The following is a 20329-nucleotide window of genomic DNA, read 5'->3' as shown; positions in this document are numbered from 1 at the left end:
ATATGTAATGTGTGTATATATATGTAATGTGTGTATATATATGTAATGTGTGTGTATATATGTAATGTGTGTGTATATATATATATACATATAAATCTATATATATCTCAAATCATATCTACTCAAAGCAAAACAAGCTTGAGGAACTATTAATGCACCTATTCTTCAAATAGGAAAATGCTTCTTGGAATTCTATTCATATGTAAAGCAGTAAAAAAAGAATTTGCTTGCACTGAAGGTTATTTTATTCAGTAACAGTCCATCAGCAAATGGTTCCTCTTTTACTTACTTTTGAAACTGTGGTTTTAGAGACAAACAAAGAGTAGTTATATCCACATAAGGAGCATCTTAGATTTTAAAAGAATAAGTCCATTCATTCAGGAAAACCTGAAAATTCTAACAAATTATTTGTGACAGGAAAGCTGACAAAATTGTAAGCCAAATAACTACGCTGGTAGTCTATCACCTCAAAACACCAATTATGGTTTTAATTCTAAAAATTTCTGAGTAAGAGCTTCACTAGCAAGTCTCAGTATTTCTAGTGAAGCCATGTTTGAAATCCTCACACATAAGAATGAAAAACGCTAAACTAGAGATTTTCAATGTACCCAACTCAAAAAGCATAGCAGCAATTAAAATTCTAAGTAATCTGCTTCAGATGCTCATTTTGTCCCAGTGGCTTTTCCTGGTCTCCTTCCTATTCTTTTTCCCCACCCTTGAGCAAATTTAACCTCCAGTGGCAATTTACTAGGCTGTAGGGCCCTAGCAAAATGAATACAAATATCTTAACACTGCCATTGGCTGGGCAATATATTTCAACTTGGAAACTGCTCTGCAATTGCACATTAATCCCTTCAGAGTGAACAGAGGGTCCAGGAAGAAAGGATTGATCTCCTTTAATGATGAAACCCTGGCACTCCAGTTTTATTTTTCACAACACAGTGCTGCTAAGAACCCCACTGTTATTATGAAAATTTTCCTAGCAAAGAAGCTCCATCACATTACCGCTGCACCAATTCATCATAACGTGCCGCGCTCCTGCTCATCAACAAGTCTGAGTGATGAAAAGATCCAATATTATCCTGACAGTACTTCATGCGCATTCTCAATCACACATTATTACAGCATCCATATTAATTTTCAGTGACACACGTCCTAGGCCTGTTCAAATTAGGCAAACCAACGAGGGGGAGTTGATGAAATACCAGCATAGCCACAGCTCATTGCATTCCAATTTGCATGCAAATGGTTTATCAGGAAAATTCCATTCCCAGCAACCAGCAAGTGAAAAACAACTGTAATCTACACTTCAGGGCCACCATACAGAGCTTAATGAATCGCAAAGAGAGAAGGAAGTGACAGACCTATGAGAGGATCGATTTCCACTGGCAGCTGGTATGGCTGGTCTTGTACAGCACCTTGATGAGCTGGAATTCACAAAAGATTAAAAAAAGAACATTAGTTTTCATATACTGAATTACATAAAAATGCATAAGTCAAACCTTATGTAGAATTGTTTCCAACCTCCAAATCGCTCATGCAGTTTTGTGAAATTTCAAGAAAAGAGAAATCCAGGTGCTTTTATGGCTAGCTTATTAAACATTTATTTTAGATTAGTGCTGTTCTGAACATGTGCCATCAGCAGTGGCTCCAGTCCTAGGACATAAGCTATAGCAGATGCTTGACTGGCAACCTCTGATGCTGCAACAAAACAAAATTAAGTGGTAAAGCGCGTTGAAAACAAAATGTGACAACCATCTGCTGACTGTAGCAAATACTATTTTTTCGTTACTTCTTAAAAAGGCAGTTTTGAATGCTACAGCACAAAGGATCCACAAAAATGTCAATTTATGATGGAGAGAGCGAAAGCTTGAAGTCAGAGAACGTTTAGTGTTTCATCCATCACTTAAAGTCAATTGAAAGTTTGAATAAAAACAAAGAAAGCTCTCCACAGATAAATGTTTTAGTTAGATGCATTTGGCCAAAATATTTTCTTAAAGACTGGATTGAGGTTTTAAAGAAAGTTTTATTAATATTTAATATTGCCATGGTTTTAATTTAAAAATACTCTAAGAGGCAAATGAGTAACAACGATCAATTTAAAGTAAGAATAGCTTGTTCAATTCTCAAAGCAGTTCTAAAAATTCAGGCATACTTATTTGTAATTGAAAAGAGGTTTTGTAGGCTGTAGAGCAGAAAACACGCTTAGAATCATAAGCTGCCATAGCCTAGTTGGGTAATCTTGGCACATCTGAACCTTAAGGTTTAGAGTAGGTCATATTTCCAGTTTTAGAGTTCAGAGTCTGAGTCCTCATGCAAACTACTTTCTCCCAAAAGACTGTATCACTTCTCCTGGTCAGTATCTGCCTTTTACAGACTCACAAGCATTTAAATTAGAGCTTGGTCAGTGTTAGAGATGTGTTTAAGAAGTTCCATGAGTTTTAGGACATCTGTCTTTGAGTTGTTGAAAATAAAAAGGGGTGGATTTAATTAGTTCATAGATTATTTTAAGACCAGTATCACCATTTTTCAGCAAAGCCAAAACTCATGGCTGGGAGTCAACTATCCTTTAGGGTTTCAAAAGCTATAATTTTTTAACAATTTTTTAAGCTGTAAATCTTTACAGGAGCAAAGTAGCTCAACTCACATCCCTGGAATAGATGCTGGTTCAAACAACTGACATTCTGGTTTGAAACCCATAGCCTACTGTATCACCAAGGCTCATTCCCCAGCTATCACTGACTGCTCAAGGATAATGAAAGAATTGCTGATACTAAGAAAATACTTGCAAAAATACAACACAGGCATGAAAAATTATAACTTAATGCTATCATGAATTCAATCAAGTACCTCAATAAGATATGCTGAATCCTGAGCCCTTTCTCTCTTGAATCTTGCTTAAGGGTTTTTAAGTGTTACCAGTGATGGTAAGCAGTCATACTGAAGTAGGGAAAGGACCTAATCCTTTTTTTTTTAAAACCAGAAATCCATTGTCATTAAATCAAGTGACACTCCATCAGATTTTGTTTTCAAGGCTGTAAATCATTACAGGAGAAGACTGTCCATCTTTCTACTCAAAAGTGGATTTGAACTGCTAACCTTTCAGTTGGCAGCCTCTTTCCTTACATACCACACCTCTTGGTCTCCTTAACACGCTGCCACACACTTTTAAATTGACAACCATGCTTAGAAACACATTTTTTTCTTCTGACGTATTACTGTCATTTGCGGCAATGTGTTAATCCCTTTTTGTTGTTATATACCACTGAGTAAGAACCAACCCACAAACAGGTTTTCAGAGGCAGTCTGATTGCATGGGAGGAGACTGCCCATCTCTCTTTCATGGAGTAGCTGGTAGATTCTAAATGCTTACCTTTGGGATTGCAGCAACTTCTTACCACTAGACCACCAGAACTCGCTAACCCCTTTTTAGTGGTGTCATATAAAGCAGGAGAACAACCAGGGAGAAAATCATACACAAGAGGAAAGTACCAGATAAAGATGCATCTACAAGCAAAGAAATGCCAATGCATGCTGGTAGCTGCTGGAAGCTGAGAAGCAGTTCTCAGAAGGACTTGGTATGGCTAATGCCTTGAATTGAACTTCTAGACTCCAAACAACGAGCCCTGGTAAGCTAATGGTTAAAGAGTTGCACTGCCAACACAAAGGCAGTTCAGTTCTAAACCACCATTCAGCGTGTGGGAGAATGATGGGTAATCACCTCCCATGCGATTTACAGACTCACAGCATGGTCAGGTGTGTGTCGGTTCCGACTCGAGAGCACATAACAACAGACTCCAGACTTGTAAGATAATAAGCGTCTACTCCTTAAATATATCTATTTTGTGGCAATTTGATATGAATGACCTAAGAACCTCAGACAATGTGTAGAAGAGACTAAAGTAGTTGATGAAATGAAGCAGTGGCTCACTCTTTTTGCTGATTACTGACAAGGCCAGTTAAGAAATCACAGGACACTTGGAGACAAAGATTGGGGAAAATGCACTGTAGTCCTTGTTTACCAACAGCACCCATTAAAACTAATATCCTTAAAATTTTCCCCTGAGAATCTGGGATTGTATAAACATTAAAACCAAACTGTCAGTAAGATATTACCAAGGTTAATAATTTTTGTTATGTTTCAAATCCAAGTTCTATCACTAGATGAATGTCTGACCTTAAGCACGTAACCTCTGTGTTTGTTTCCTTGTCTGTAAAATGGGTCAAATGGAACCATATACGTTTCAACACCTGGACTTTTTGACAGGTAAAAATTGCTATCTGTATGATTCCACCTAAATACAGAACTACATAGAAGGACTGCTGATGGAGTTAAGTGAACTAATACAGACAAAGTAATTAGAACAATACTGAGAAACTGGACAATAATAGCTGACAAATATTATAATAAATATTAGCTGCTCCCTCCCATCTGAGATATTTTTGCAAGGTCTTATGAATGAGAAAGAAGGATAAAGGCGATTCCCTTCCCCCCCAACTATGACCTAGATATTACTCAAAGAAAAGACAGAAATTAACTGTCTTAGAAACAAAATATAGAAATCACAAGTCCCTTAGAAAAAAAGTGACCTTGCTATCTACTGAAGAAGGGACTTTGGATGTTTATTTTAAATCAAGGCATGCAGATAGGTAAAGGTTAGAATAGATAAGAGATCAGATTTGGGTTAACATACAAGAAGAGGCATAGATTAACTAACAATGGATGTTTAACATTTGTACCTGTGGCTCTAAATGGAAAATCACAATCTAGAAATACAGCTTGCTGTGGGTTCCCATAATAATTCTTTTTTTATATTCTTCTTCTTGATCTTTATCTGATGACTAGTTGCTGTGCCATAATTGTAAAGTGGGGACAGAAGCCACTAGTGTCACAAAGCAGTTTTCTAGACACAGAGTAAAGTTCATGAAGAATTATTGGCCAAGAATTGACAGAATATATGTAGACCCTTAAGCTCTTACCTTAGGTAAGTGCTAATCTGGGCTAGGAACTGCTGGATGTATCACAGATCGACTCTGATTGAGCCATCCTAACCAAAATTCACTTTACCATACTTCTAAGAAGAATGAAGGTACTCGGCAGAATCCACCAGCTGCTCTGTGGGAGAAGGCTGGGACATCTCCTCTCCTGTGATTCATTGCCTCTGAAAATCTGCTAGAGAGTTAGTAAGGGTCACTTCTAACTTGATGGCACACAACAACAACAGAGGAAAATGAGAGTGGGGTAGAAACCATCTGACCACAAGTACTAATGAGGCTTTTCACTCGGGGACCTAGGCTTACTCAAAAGGGGAGCAGCAATCCAAGGCACCAATCTTAGAATGTGTACATTACAATGGATTATCACCAAGAGTCTTGGTAGCCCTTGCTGGGCCTGCTCTTTGCTAGGCTAGTGTTAAGTTAACAACAGGGCGTGGGCAAACACTTTCTAGCAGTTAAATACGTTTGTCCTCCTTCCATATGCCTCATATGCTGTCACTTTACTTTTTTTCTGTTGTTGTTATGTATCATCAAGTAGAGTTGAAGTCAACTCCCTTTTGGCTGATTAACTGATCTTCTAATGAGTTTTCAGAGGCTGTAAATCACACAGGAAGAGAGAACTACCCATCTTTCTCCTGCAAAACAGACCTGCCTTTGGGTTAGGAGCACAACTCCTTACCACTAAAGCCACCTGAGCTCCCTAGAGCATCCACTAGAGCTTCCTGTCACTTAGTTTAGGCTGGAAAATTTTTTGAGTGTTTTCACAAAGCCTCTCAGGATTTGTGGTGGTCCTAATGTTACCATCACTGGTGGCTTTGTCAAGATTTAACTGAGAGAGTAGGTAAATCCTCTGGTATATTTGATAAAATACACAACCAGCAAGAATGTCTTCTAACAAATGGTATTTATTTGGATAACTTTCCTCCTTAAAGTAACACTTCTTTAAGAGACTTATGGTGGCCAAGAGGTAAGGAGGTCTGCATGAGAAAAGATGGGCAATCTCCTCTCATGCAATTTACTGTCTCTAAAAACCTGCTGGTGGGTCAGCTAAGAGTCAGATCCAACTCAAAGGTACACAAAGACAGCTAAAATATATGTCATTTGTGCATACATTCTTCCACTGAAGAAAAGCTCACATGAAGGAATAAGAAGACTTTAAGTTGCTATATATCTGCCTCAGTCTTCCCTTATCTCCAGTTTTTCTCACATTTGTTCTCTAAGCAAATACTGGCATTGTGGGGCTTTTACCCTCTCATTATCCAATAGCCAGGAATATGACTATATTTACATTCTGACAACAAACACACAAAGTCTTCCTCACATGTACCTAATTGAGTACAGTCAGTATACTACGGTTTTGTCTGGATGTCAATTCAATTAAGCTCTAAATTCTAAGAGTAAGTTATAAAACTCTTGCATTTAATTTGGCATAAGAGTCCTCTTCAAGAACGTAATTTTTTTTACCATTTCATGTACTATAATTAGCAGTGTTTCACACACTTTACAGATTTAATGGTGAGTTAACAAGTATTGCAAATGTATAGTAACCACTCTTAAAAATGGTTTTGGTTAGGGGAAAGAAAAGGCCGATGATCTCCAAGACTTTGAAAGAAGGTTGTCTTATTTCATCTTAAAAAAATAATTTAAAATTCTAAACAGTGGCCAAAATGAACACTACTAAATTCTAACATTCCTACTCTAATCAGAAGCAATAAATCACAGGAGTTATCCTAAAATCTGTGTTCAAATAACCCTGACTAAAGGAGGCTCTTTTGAGCTCAGTATCTTCACTGGTAGAAAATAGGCTGGACATGACGAACTTTAATGCTTCCACAAGCTCATTTACTTTATGATTCTAATGCTTATTTCAGTACCTTGTCTCTTTAATTACCATGACTATTAAGGAGCTCTGGTGGTGGTGCAGTGGGGAAATAAATACTCGATTGCTAACCAAAACAGTAATATTTCAAACCCACTCGTGACTATGAAGGAAAAAGATGTGGTGGTCTGGTCCTGTAATGATTACAGCTTTGGAAACCCTGTGAGACAGTTTCTACTCTGTCTATGAGGTCAGTATGAGTAAGAATTAACTCAACAGCAATGGGCTGCTGAGCACTGAAAAGATTTTCGTGCACTTGATGAGTATGCATTACCAGTATAATTTAAATGTTTTTCTACCATCCATACCAAATGACACAATGCCATGGACAAAAAGCACAATTTATAGCATACTGTTGACAATCAGAAGTGTTTGATAAGTAAATGAATGAGAACAAAAAGCAGAACATCTGATGAATAAAAAATTTATATTATTTATGGGCATAATATGGAACATTATTATACTACAACAATATTTATCTCTGAGGAATAAAAACAAACCACCAGATGCCAAGGAATAGTTTATGCTTCAACATTTGTACCAGATGGCTCATATGGGACTTCAAGTCTTTGACGCTATTAATCATTTGATTCATAATATGTGGGAACTAAAAGCTTAAATTTGAGGTAGAACACATTTCAAAGGATGATACAATTTCTTTATACAGTATTGAGCATGTAGTTTGTTTTAAAATTATGTTTCTTTACTTACCAGGAAGGTTGTGCCATTTGTTCACGGCAAACAGTCTATTAGCAGTGACTGTGATCACAGCAGGAGTTGCCAAACCAGGTTGGGTGTTGGCTGCCACGTGAGTGACAGGGGAGTTGGAAGGGAACTTTAGGACCATGATAACATCCTGCTGGGCTTGGTCTGTGAACATCAAGGGACTCTGCAGGAGGAGATACTGTTGAGTGGGCATGACAAGAAACCAAATACACACACACACACACACACACACAAAAAAGGACAAAGACGAGACGGAGAGAGGGAGCAGGAAAAGAAGAGGAAGACCATGTTAACACCGCTGCAAATGAAGGTAGAGTATGCAACAAAGCTTATAGAAACAGCAACTGCAATCTGCTTCTTTTTCATGTATGTCATTTGTTGAAATTTTTTGGTGAATGAACCAGCATACATACATTAAGAGGATGTTTTAAAAAGCCACAGAATGAGAATATGCAATAGCCATTAAAGCAAGCCAAAGTAATTTCTAAAGATCACCGAAAGTTGTGTTGAGTTAGCACAAAGATTTTGACAATGAAATAAAAAGATAATTAAACAAATATATCTATAAACAACCGTCAGCGTTCATTATTACAGAAGAGAAATAATTTACAGATGTGATATACAAACTTAATTATAAAGGTGTTTCAAAGTGATGCATAATTAAATGTAAAAACAATATAATTATATAGTGTACCAAGTCATAAATGTTACTCTATTATAATGCAAATGCTACTGCTTCCTGCTATAGGTAGGAATAAAGACAATAAAAGAGAAATAATCTAGATGTCCCTTTTTCTGTCTTGATCTAAAAAAAAAGAAGGTTCAAAACTTAAAAAAAAAAATTTTCCTTCGAAAAGCAGAAATTCAAGCTGTTAAGCAAAATATTCTCTCTTCTAATTATTGGCAAGCAATCTTAAAAGACTACTAAGGATTTGAAATGTTCCTGCAGCCCCTATATCATAATATAAGACACATAGACCAATACTTTGATTTACGGGCTTTATTTCTACTTTGTGGTAGTATGCCATCATACAGTAATTGCACTGTACATTTTCAGCCATTCTCGTCTACTATGTCTATTTTCTAATAGCTGATTAGTATCATTCAGAATTAGAACACTTTGATGAAGTGCTTCTGGCTGCTTCCCGAGTGCCATATTTCAAAACACCAGGTATATGTAAATGTGTAGACACATATATTTAACACATATTTATTCAGAACTGCTAATAAAAAATTAAACAAATTTGCATTTTTATTATCAGTCCTTTTAAAAAAGTTATTAAGAGTACTTAGGAAAACATATTGCACTAAGAATTCCTATTTGCACTCTTTGCATAAAGGTGTAAATAAAGGCAACTAATAAGCTACCCAGACACCCTTCTGAGCAAGTGGCTAAAAGCCAATCAATATTATGAGTTAATCCTCCCTGGATGCTCATTCAATTAAAGGTGTCAGTAATGCCTCATCTGATGTGGCCTCAATTAAATCCAACTATCTGATGGTGTGAAAACACAGGGGGATACAGTAACAGCAGCAAAACCAGACAAATAGGCAGGCTTCGTGTGCCTGCTAATTACTACACCTGGTGTATATTATGGCTCATGCACTTAACGCAGCACGAGGTGGCTTTAATTTCTTCTATATTTGTGTGTGTGTGCATGCGTGTGCAAGAGTGTGTGATGGGGTGCACTGATAGCTGACGAAGTAACTCATCTGTTTGTAAAAATAATCCATAAACAATTGTGCTTTAATTTTTAAAGCCCCTGATATCAGTAATGTATGTTTTGTTATAGAAATATTTCATATGGTTTTATAACGGCTGTGGAAATGGGTAAAATGAGAAACAATAGAGCAGCAGACAACAAAATAGTCTGTAGGATTTTAAGAAGCCTGGGAAAAAGGAAAATGATATTATTTCAGAGTAATGAGATTCATTTTCAATTACGTTATTTTATAATATTTACTAAAGTTAATTTATGAATTCTGAGAAGATTCAGTTATATCAAAAAGTCTCACTAAAAAAAATACATAATTTTTAGCATATCACCTCACAATGTAAATATAATCAAAGCTCTGATTGAATAATTTCAATATTTATGTCCTACAAAAAAAGGGTGGGGGATCCCAAATGTGTCAGAAGAACGTCTTGTTTACATTATGACTCTGGTGGGCTGACTTCTAGTCACGTGGCCAAGGCAAGCCACTCTGCACAGCAGGCTGCAGATGCCATATGTAGAACATGCTCTCTGTCCTCCTGCGACAGTCTGTACCTCAGGTCTGTTCCTCTAGCCCCATCCTGACTATAATTCCCAATGCAGGCAAGCAGCAGGGCATTTGCTTGGGAGCTCCAGATCCAAGAAGTACAAAATGAGAAACATTAGAAAGGAGAAAAAACATATTCCATACTGGGCTGGGCTGCAATGGTGGTCACAGCATCAGCCAAACAATGGCAAAATAGAGCTGAAAGAACAAGAAACAATTCTTTATCTACTTTGGGTGCCTCTGCCATTCAACACTGAGGTAGGGAGCCAGAAAACTGCTACACAGCTTTCATTCCATTTTCCCAGATCAAGTGTATGTTTGCTGACAACTCAGATTTTTCTTCTGATGTGACTTTCGTTTCTATCACATAAGTTTATGATGGAAAATAGAAGCTGTACAAGTTGGAAACCAAATTCAGAGGACAGAGAGAAGGAAAAAGATGGTCTCTGGTTCTTATATAAGTCTGTGCTTTCCAGCCTAACCACCTGAGGGATAGTACAATTAATCTGTCTCAATGAACCAGTCATCCTTTTGATGTGGAGAGAGGGTTGGCAGTGGGAATTCCCTCGCTGCCTCAGTGACCAAGGTTGTGCAGTGACCCAAGCAGAAAGTCACTAGAACAGTGCAGAGGCTTCTGTCAGCCAGAACCAAGAGCAGGCTGACTATCACTGACAAGTTATTACTAAACCTATCTTCAATGTCCAAACAGAAATCCTTCTTACATTTTTATGGAACCACCTTCCACTATTCTTGTTAAATATTTGCTTTTGTGTAGGCTATGTCAACTAAACTCACCATTCATGTTCCTCTAAGTCTGATTTCAGCCTTTTCAAAACACTTAGGGCAAAAGGTGTCACAAATTGATTAAAAATGCTTTCAGTTTATTATTATGGCCAAATTTCCTACTAAGGGAAAGACGGAATAAAAGCTTTGAAAGAAAATATAAAAAGAGAGGGCAAAAGGAAAACAAAACCACAGAGAAGATGATGAAATGGTTAGAAAAAGGAGGACAAACATACACAGACAGGCTCACATCTCTATTTCTTACTCCCCTAACTACCACCCTCTCCTTCCCATAATCTGACAGAAGTGAACCATCTCTAAGCCACAAACAAAATGAGAATCCATCTTAAAGGGTTTAGTCTATTTATAAAAACAGATCTCTTAGTCTATTCGTAATTAAAACAGTTAATAGGCAACTATTTTTATGGGGGGCAAATCAAGAAAAACATTTAAGAGGCTGTTTTTAAAATAATATTTATTTTTATCATGTAATTCAGTAGCTCTTATTGTGTTGTTATTTTAAAAATCTCATTGAAAAGTTTCCCCTTTGAAATACTAGGAATTATAAAAGTAAAATGGTTGTAACATTTTGTGGCTCAAGTATGTACTTCACTACCCCTTGATTTTGCTGGCTTTGTGACTTCCTTTGCCAATGGAATGTGGCAGAATTGATGGCGTGTGCTTTCAGAAGCTGGGCCTCAAGAAACCTAGCCATATCTGTCTTCATACTATTCTAGTACTATTCCTGCAATGAGAGGAGTAGGAGGCCTGGCCTAACCTCCTTGAGAATTACATAACACAGAATAAGACTTCCAGCTTCCAGACCATCCTCTAGCCATGCACAAATGTATAAACATGAAAAGGACACAAGAAATACCCAGCCAACCCTCAGAATCAACGTAGTAATGAATTACAGTTTGAAGCACTATGCATTAGATGTTTTGGTAGATAGAGACCACCTCTTCCTTACATCATGGTTGCTGTTATGTGCCATTGAGTCGCTTGCGACTCATAGTGACCCTATGTACAACAGACCTAAACCTCATGGTTTTAGGTCCTTAATATTATCTACATATTAGAATTAGTCTTAAAAGTCTCAAATTGAAAGACATGTTTTCACATGGGATGTAAAAGCAAACAGTCCAAAAAATTAACCAATAAAAAGAGTAATCTAGAAAGCCAGAAGATCAAGTCAGAAAACAGATTTACTCTTGTGTCTGGCCTTCTTCCTCTGTGCAGTGAGGATCTGTAACAATTTTGAACCTTCTCATCCTGCAATACCAAATGTGAGCTGATTAAATGCTAGTGCACCAGAGCTACATTCACCTTCTCTGAGGCTCCACGGGAGTTGCTGGCAGACATTGCATAAGAAGAACAGGAGAGCTGCCCAGATGAGGCAGAGAATCTTAAGCACAAAGAAAGACTGTTTGGAGTGTCAAGTGCAGTTTGAGAGAGAGGCAAGAAAGAGAGTCTAAGGCCTTACCGCTTGCATGGCAGAACCTCTGGGAGGATGGGGCTCTATAAGCAGCTGAGACGGCGTCTGTCCAAAACTTCGGATTTGAGCTTCAACAGCCTGAAAAAACCATGGGCAAGTTTGAGGGTTAAGAGGTGTTAATTACAGGCCATAGAGCCACAGCTGTTACCTGAAATGTCAGTCCATACTTCTGGCTTGTTTCATGTTGAAAACCAACCTTGTGTGTTCACAGTGAGGCGAAGCACCTGGCAAGGGCACTGAGTGTGAGGTCATCCTTTACCATGGAAGCCGTTTTTATAAAACCCTGCAAAACTTTCTCATCTTGTTCAGTGATATGAAACAGAAACCAGCTATTACAATCAGAAATTGTCCCTTTTGGCTTCATGTCTGTTTTCGTCCATTTGGTTTTCCTGCTTGCATCATCCCTAATGACTAAAAGCTAATCTTTTACAAGTATAGAGGAAACCTATTGCTGCTTTCATTCTAAGCACCATTGCAATTTGGAAAGTGGGAAGCAGGAAGAAAAGAAACATAGAACCTGTGAAAATGGGTTGGTAATACCTTTTTTTTTTTTTTTGCCAGAGGAAGAGTATTATTATTGACAGTCTCTGTGAACCTAGTGGCTAAACAACAACAACAACAACAACAACAACAACGTAAAAAAGCATATGCTGTATCCAAGTATGAGATGGTTAAAACAGGGTCTAACATAGGAAAAGTGTGTGTTGCTCATAACAGATATGTGCATGCACCTTGCATCCCCATACATCTGTGTGGTTCTCCAATACACCTTGCATAGATGTTCGCTTCCCAATTTCTTTATTGGGATAATCTACTGAATGACAGATGCTATCATTGTCTTAAATTGCCTGATTTGTTTACTTACTTAGACCTTTCTTCCTCCACTAAAATACAGGCTCCAAAAGAGCAAGAATCTTCACTATTATATCCCAAAATTGAGTGAATTAACAGATGCTACAGAGTGAAGACTGTGAGAATGGTGCAAGACTAGAAAGTGTTTTATTCCTTGGTACATAGAATCACTATGATTGGAGTCAATTTGATGGCATGCTAAGGAATTGCACTGACAACCCAAAGACATATGGCTCAAATCTATCAGTGCTCTGCAAGGGAAAGATGGGCAATCTTATCCCATGTGATTTACAGTCTCAGAAAACCTACAGGAGAGTCACCTATGAGTCAATTCGGACTCAGCAGTTGGTGTTGGGTGCTGCTGAGCTGACTAGAACTCACGACACCCCTATGAACAATGGACCTGCCCCTTGCCCTGTCCTGTCCCGTCCTCATCATCTCTGACACACTTGAGCCCATACAGTCACTGGGTAAATTAATCTCATTGAAGGTCTTCCCTTCCTTTGCTGACCCTGCTCTTTCCAAGCATGATGTCTTCTTCCCTCTTCTAACAGCATACTTAAAGTATATGAGATGAAGTTCCATGACCCTTGCCTCCAAGGAGCCCCTGGACTACTCCTTTACAAAGACATACTTGCATGTCCTTTTGGCAGTTCATGGGATATTTAGTGCTCTCCTCCAATATCGTAACTCAAAGGCATCCATTCTTGTTCTGCAATTCTTATTCATTGTCCAACTTTCAGATGTATTGAAAGTAATTTAAAGATCATGATTTGGATCAGGTACAACTCAGTCTTCAAAATGACATCTTTGTTTATCAGCACTTTGTAAAAGTCCATGACAGTAAACTTTTCCAATGCTGTTTTTGTTGTGTACTGTAGAGTTGTAAACAACCTATTGCTAACCGTATGGTGGGTTTTCAGAGGCAGTTAATTGCATGACATGAGACTTCCCATCCTCCAATGGAGTAGGTAGTGGCCTTGAACCATGTGCCTTTGGGACTGCAGCATACCTTCTTGCCACTATGCTACCAGAACTCATAACACAATACATATTTTTATTTCCTGGCTATTGGTGCCACATGCATTGACTGAGAATCTAAGCAAGATTAAGTCATTGACAATTTTTATTTCTTCTCTATTTACCATGATGATGCCTATTGGCTCAGTGTTCAGAATTTTTGTTTTCTTGAAATTAAAATGCAATCAATCAATAACAACAGTATATGTAAAAGCCAGGATCAAGTACAGATATAAAAAAACTAGCCTCCCACAACCATCAGTGTTGCTAAATCCTCAGCATAAAAGTTCCTCACATTCATAAAAGACAATATTGATCTTTTTTTTTAAATCTTGAAGGAAACATGTTTCCAATTTCTACATGTAAAGTACAGCCTACATGTATGGCCCTCATACCATAGGCAGTTAAGAAATCATATGCAAGGAGCTATATTCATTATCCAGTAATAGTTTCCTTTAAAAAATGAAGATGTCACTAACGTAACAAGGACCATACGGAACAATGATAGCACCCATTTACTTATGTAATCAATCAGTTTGTAGAGCGTCACTAGATGTCTGTGTTGTGTGAGCATGTATTCCTAATAAAGAAGCAGGACACTGGCACTGACTAATAGGTTGATGAAGTGGATGACTCAGTGTAACTTCTAAAGGAGGTTAGTTTAAGTGCTGTGGAGTTGACCAGGACTCATAGGGTCTCTATGAGCAACACACAGTAATTCTGTCCAATATTAGGCCATTTTCACAGTCCACTGTTGCAGTCACTGTGTCAGTCCTCATCATTGAGGGTCTTCCTCTTATTGCTGAACATCTCCTTTCCCAATATTGAGGAGGTTATTCTGGACAATAATGTCAAGGAATGCCTTAAGCTTTTCCCAGACAGAAAAGACTAAAAAGCACCCCATTATACAAGCTGAGAGGTAAGGTGAAATCAGCATGGGTTGTAAAGTCAAACAGGCCATATTCTAACTATGAATTTACACCATTTACGAGCTATGCAGTGTAGGATAAATGAGCTTTTCTAAGCTTCTATTTTTTCCCCTGCTGTAAAATGTAGAAAATAATTGTCTTACATATGAAATAACTTGTATATAAAGAACATAGAAAATGACATGGCACAAGTTAGATGCTTACTATATAGTAAGGGAACTCTGGTGGTCTAGTGGTAAAGAGTTGCATTGCCAATCCAAAGACAGTTCAAATCCACCAGATGGTAGAAAGCTATGTGGTAGAAAGGTGGGCAATTTTATTGCCTCTGAAAATGCACTGAAAGGTCAGCTAGGAGTTGGTTTCAACTTAATGGTACCAACAAGTACGTAGTCAAAATACATTCATTGAAAGCTGCTAAAAACAGTATTTAGCACTTAATGAACTTTTCTATGTATATTTAGCACTTAACTATTTGCCCAGAACTTTTACTATCTTAAATAATTTAATTCTGAAATTTACGATGTGGGTACTTTGCTATATCTAGTTTCTATAAAAAGGAAATTAACATTCAACTTAAAAAAATATTTCCAATCCAAACCCACTGCCGTCAAGTGCACCATATAAGACAGAACTGCCCCACAAAGTATTCAATGTTGTAAATCTTTATTTATTTGCTTACAAAATTTGTCTACTTTATATTTCATAATCCTTCAATTCACACTATATTTCATACAACTGTTCCGACAATGTTTTAGAAAATGAATCATCATTGAGTTAAACCCACCATTATCCCACTTTTAAGATCCCTGACAGATTATTTCCCATTTATTTTATCCCCTCCTACCATCAACCAAACAGTATAACCCTGTAATTTCCCCTCAGCCTATCCTCACCACTCTGATCTAGCCCCTTTCCCCTTTAGCCCCAATACACATTTTATTAGTTATCTGTTTCTTATGCAGTATTTTTCCTTATGAGACTGAGTTAGTTCACTCAGCATAATGCTCTCCTGTCTCTTCCAAGGTATGCAGTGACTTTCAAAATCTTTTCTCCTGAGTGTATTCCATCGTGTGAATACACCACAATTTCTCAGTCCATTCAATTGTAGTTGGACATTTGGGCTGTTTGCATGTTCTTGGAATTATGAATAATGCTGCTATGAATATTAGTATACATATCTCCGTTTGTGTCTCGGTTCTAATTTCCTTAGGATATATTCCTAGTACTGGAATAGGTGGATCATATGGAATTTCTATGTTCAACTTTTTGAGGAAATGCCAAACTGCCTTCCAGAGTGGTTGTACCACTTCACAATTTCATCAAAAGTTGATGAGAATTTCTGTTTCTCTACCTCCTCTACAACATTTACTGCTTTCTGTCCTGTTAAACTTTGCCACTGCTACTGGGGTGAGATGGCATCTCACTGTAGTTTTGATTTGCATCTCTCTTATCCAGTGATGTTGAGCATTTCTTCATTTGCCTGTTGGCCATACAAATGTCAACCGCTATGAAAAGTCTTTCCATGTCTTTTCCCCATTAGTTGTGTTATCAGTCTTTTTCTTGTGGAAACCCTGATAAAAGATCTATATAATTTATCCAGTTTTTCTCAGTCTTACCTCCACCCTGATGTCAGCCTCATTCTACAACAGTGGCACCATAAAGTATTTGTCCTTTTGTGATTGAGATATTTCACTCAGCATAATGAACTGGATAAATTATGTTTAATGCGTTGAAGCCGATGAGGGAGAGAACAGTTTAAAAGTAATATATTTTATGGCATTATGATTATCATAAGAGTCCGGAATGAGGGTTGCAGAGTGGAGTATACTCGGGGTGGGGGTGGATTGTATACCAATGAAGGAGTTTTTCTTTTGCTTTTCAATGAGAGGAACGAACTGGGGGGTGGGGGGGAGAGAAAAGGGCAATGATGAATGAAGTCCAAAATCTCTGTAGATGTTCATTGAAATTAATTTTTTAAAAAAAGACCTATATAAGTGGAAAAATCTTCACTGTTTATGGATAGGAAGATTCAATATAGTGAAAATGACAATCCTACCAAAATCAATCTAGATGTTTAAAGCAATACTCATGCAAATAGCAAATTCTGTTTTTAAAAAGATAGAAAATATAATTGTCAAGTTTATTTGGAAAGGAAAGAGACCTCAAATAAGCAAAGCATGTGTGAAGAACAAAATTAAGTGGAAGGCATAACACTCTCTGATCTCAAAATCTACCATAGACCTTTAATAACCAAAACAGTATGCTACTGGTACAATGACAGGCACTCAGACCAATGGAACAGAATCCAGAACCCAGAAGTTAACCCATCTATCAATTGGCAACTGGTATTTGACAAAGAAACAAAACCTATCTAATGGGGAAACAATAACTTCTTCAACAAATGGTTTTGGCAACACTGCAGAAAGCTGAAGACGGATCTACATCTCACACTAGACACAAAAATCAACTCGAGGTATATCATAGACATAAGGGTAAAGCAAAAAGCTATAAAGATTATAGAAAACAAAGTAGGACTCAAACTTAAAAGGCCTAGCTTATACTATAAAGAGGCTGACAAATACAGCCAGAAGTATATAATCAAAAGAGGATAAAACTGGTGAATGGGACTGTGTATGGGATCAAAATCTGGTAGTGGAATTTCTGTATCAAAAGGTGATTCTATTATAAACTTTTTTGAGGACTAGTCAAACTTTTTCATACTGGCTCTATAATTTTTAATTCACATAAAGACTCTAATTTCTCCACATTTCACTAGTATGTGTTATTTTTTAATTTTTTCAGATAACAGTCATCCTAATGTGAATGAGACTCACATCTCACTGTGATTCTGATTTGCATTTTCATAATGACAAAAAAGTTGAGATTCTTTTTATGTGTTCATTTTTGTTGTATCTGTGTGCCATCAAGTTAAAACCAACCCACAGCTGACATTCCAACGGGTTTTCAAAGCAGTTAATCACAAAGGAGGAGACTGCCCATCTTTCTCCTGTGGAGGAGCTGGAGGATTCAAATCAAATGCTGTTGAATTTGCAGCACAGCTTCTTATCACTAGGGCACCAAGCTTCCTACGTGCTTGTTACCTATCTATATATAATCTCTGGAGAAATATCTATTTCAATTCCTCGGACCAGTGTTTTAAATTAGACGGTTGTGTTTCTGTTGCTGATATGTAGGATTTTTTTTCTTTTTTTGGATATTAAACACATATCTGATACATAGTTACAAGTACAGGAAAAGACCTGTTTTTTTTTAGGAAAAGGCCTTTTCAGGTCATGTTAAAGTCATTTAATTATTCTGTCTCAACATTAGAATTTAAGTTCTGTTATTCAATACAGATTAGATAATAACCTTTCAAAGTCTTCAAACATCTAAAGACAACGTGAAAATCTTTAAAAATAATGCTTTACTATGTAAATTTGAGTTGTTGGCAACAAAAATGAAAAACCAGTAGTCAAGGAGTCCATCTTGATTCCTGGCAACTCCATGTATGTTGCTTAGAACTGTGTTCCACAGATTTTCAGTGGCTTGTTGTTGAGAAGCAGATTGTCTAGCCTTTCCTTAAGAGTCTTCTGTTTGGACTCAAGCTCCAGCTTGATAATAAATCCCTTAACCCTCTTTCTCATCTGTTGTTGTTATGTGCCGATGAGTCACCTGTGACCCATAGTGATCCTATGTACAAGAGCTCCGAGGCCTGCCCTACCTATCCTGACCCAGTCTCACTGACACCAACACACCCGCATTACCCCAGTTACTCTATCAATCCATAGCATCCTGGCTCTTCCTCTCCTGCGCTGTCCTTCCACTCTTCCAAGCATGATGTCCTTCTGTAAGGACTGGTCCCTCCTGGCCATGTGCTCAAAGTATGTGAGACAGAGCTTTAAAATTCAAGCCTCCAAGGAGAAACTTGGTTTCCCCCTCTCCAAGACAGTTTTCTTAGAGGTCCATTGTATGCTCAAGAGTTTTCTCCAGCACTATAACTCACATGCATCAGTCCGTCTGTCTTCTTTAATCATTGCCCAGTTCTCTGATGCATAGTAAGTAACTGTGAAGACCATGCCCTGGATCAGGTGCACCTTCGTCTCTAGACTGACATAACTGTTTCTCAGTACTCTGGAGAGGTCCTTGACAACAGATTTTCCCAGTGAAATTTGTCTTTTGATTTCCTGACTGCTGATGTCAAGAGTGCCGACTGTAGAGTCGAGCAAACTGAAACTGTTAACCTCAATCTCTTCTCCATTTATCATGTTGCTGCCAATTGGCTCAGTAGTGAGAATCTTTGTCTTCTTAATGTTGAGCTTCAATCCATATTGAAGATCACAGTCCTTGACCTTCTGCAGCAAGTGCTTCAGGTCTGCCTCAGTTTCAGCAAGCAAGAGTGTATAATTTGCATAATATAGATGGCTGATGAGTCTTCCTACAATCCTGATGACATATTCCTCCTCATAAAGCCCAGCCTCCTGGATGATCTGTTCATAGATTAAAAAGGTATGGATCATCTAGGCATACCTACCTTTGACCTGAACTTTTTTAAAAGCCCCCTAGCTGATGAACAATGCAGATTCAACAAAATATGAGTGTTCATACTTTAGCAATTTCATTTTTACTGCTAATGTAAGGCTTTATCCTACAACGACCAAAAATAATATATGAGCTTGCTTTATCCTACAATGACCAAAAATATTGTATGAGCTTGCTACCTTCATCTTTCATCTCAGGAGCTGACTATATTTGGACTTGTAAAGAAATAAAATCTGAAGCTGCAAATTTAATCATATGTCTGGTTAAAATTGTTTCATCCAAATTCCTCACATGAAGCCCAAGCATACCAGTCTGTAATATGCCCGGGATTCAAATCTGAGCTTTATCATATATTATCTGAATGACTTTGGGAAATTACTTAACCCTCACTGTCTTAGTTTCCTCATCTAAAAGTGAAGATTAAAAAACTTAATCAAATAATAATTTTAAAAATTCATTAAGGAAAAAAAGAAGCCAGTGAGCTACCATCTCATTTCAGCAAACCCAGCAATGTCCAATAAGACATTAAACAACAAGTTGCTAATTTTAAAAAAGAAAATAAAAATAAAAATAAATGATAGGTATTTATTGACTTGTAAGGATATGCTGATACAACAATAACAAGAAGGATTAAATGAGGTAATATAGAACACTAAGAATACATCTGTAAGGGGGGTGGCGGTGTGATGTGTACCATGCTGTGCTGCTAAACAAAAGGCCTTGCCTCTCTAGTGATTCAAATCCACTGGTTTCTCCTCAGGAGAAAAACAGAAGTCTCCTTTTTTTTTTTAAATTTAGGTTTTTTATTTTTCATTTCAATGAACATCTACAGAGATTTTGGGATTC

The 20329-nt window shown here is 37.4% G+C and overlaps 1 protein-coding gene across 1 annotated transcript in view; it reads right to left on the bottom strand.

Moving 5' to 3' along the window:
- LRBA (LPS-responsive vesicle trafficking, beach and anchor containing) overlaps window positions 1-20329 on the bottom strand; it is an 874405-nt gene that overhangs the window by 64653 nt on the left and 789423 nt on the right. Inside the window, exons 48-50 of the mRNA XM_006884505.1 lie at window positions 12132-12221; window positions 7589-7766; window positions 1365-1427 (exon numbers count right to left, since the gene is read on the bottom strand). Of these exons, the coding sequence (XP_006884567.1) occupies window positions 1365-1427; window positions 7589-7766; window positions 12132-12221 (331 nt within the window). The remainder of the gene's footprint in view (window positions 1-1364; window positions 1428-7588; window positions 7767-12131; window positions 12222-20329) is intronic.

Source organism: Elephantulus edwardii, unplaced genomic scaffold, assembly GCF_000299155.1.
Source record: "Elephantulus edwardii isolate Elephantulus edwardi_28Jun2011 unplaced genomic scaffold, EleEdw1.0 scaffold00034, whole genome shotgun sequence".
NCBI lineage: Eukaryota > Metazoa > Chordata > Mammalia > Macroscelidea > Macroscelididae > Elephantulus > Elephantulus edwardii.
This window is presented reverse-complemented; position numbering and strand designations above follow the sequence as displayed.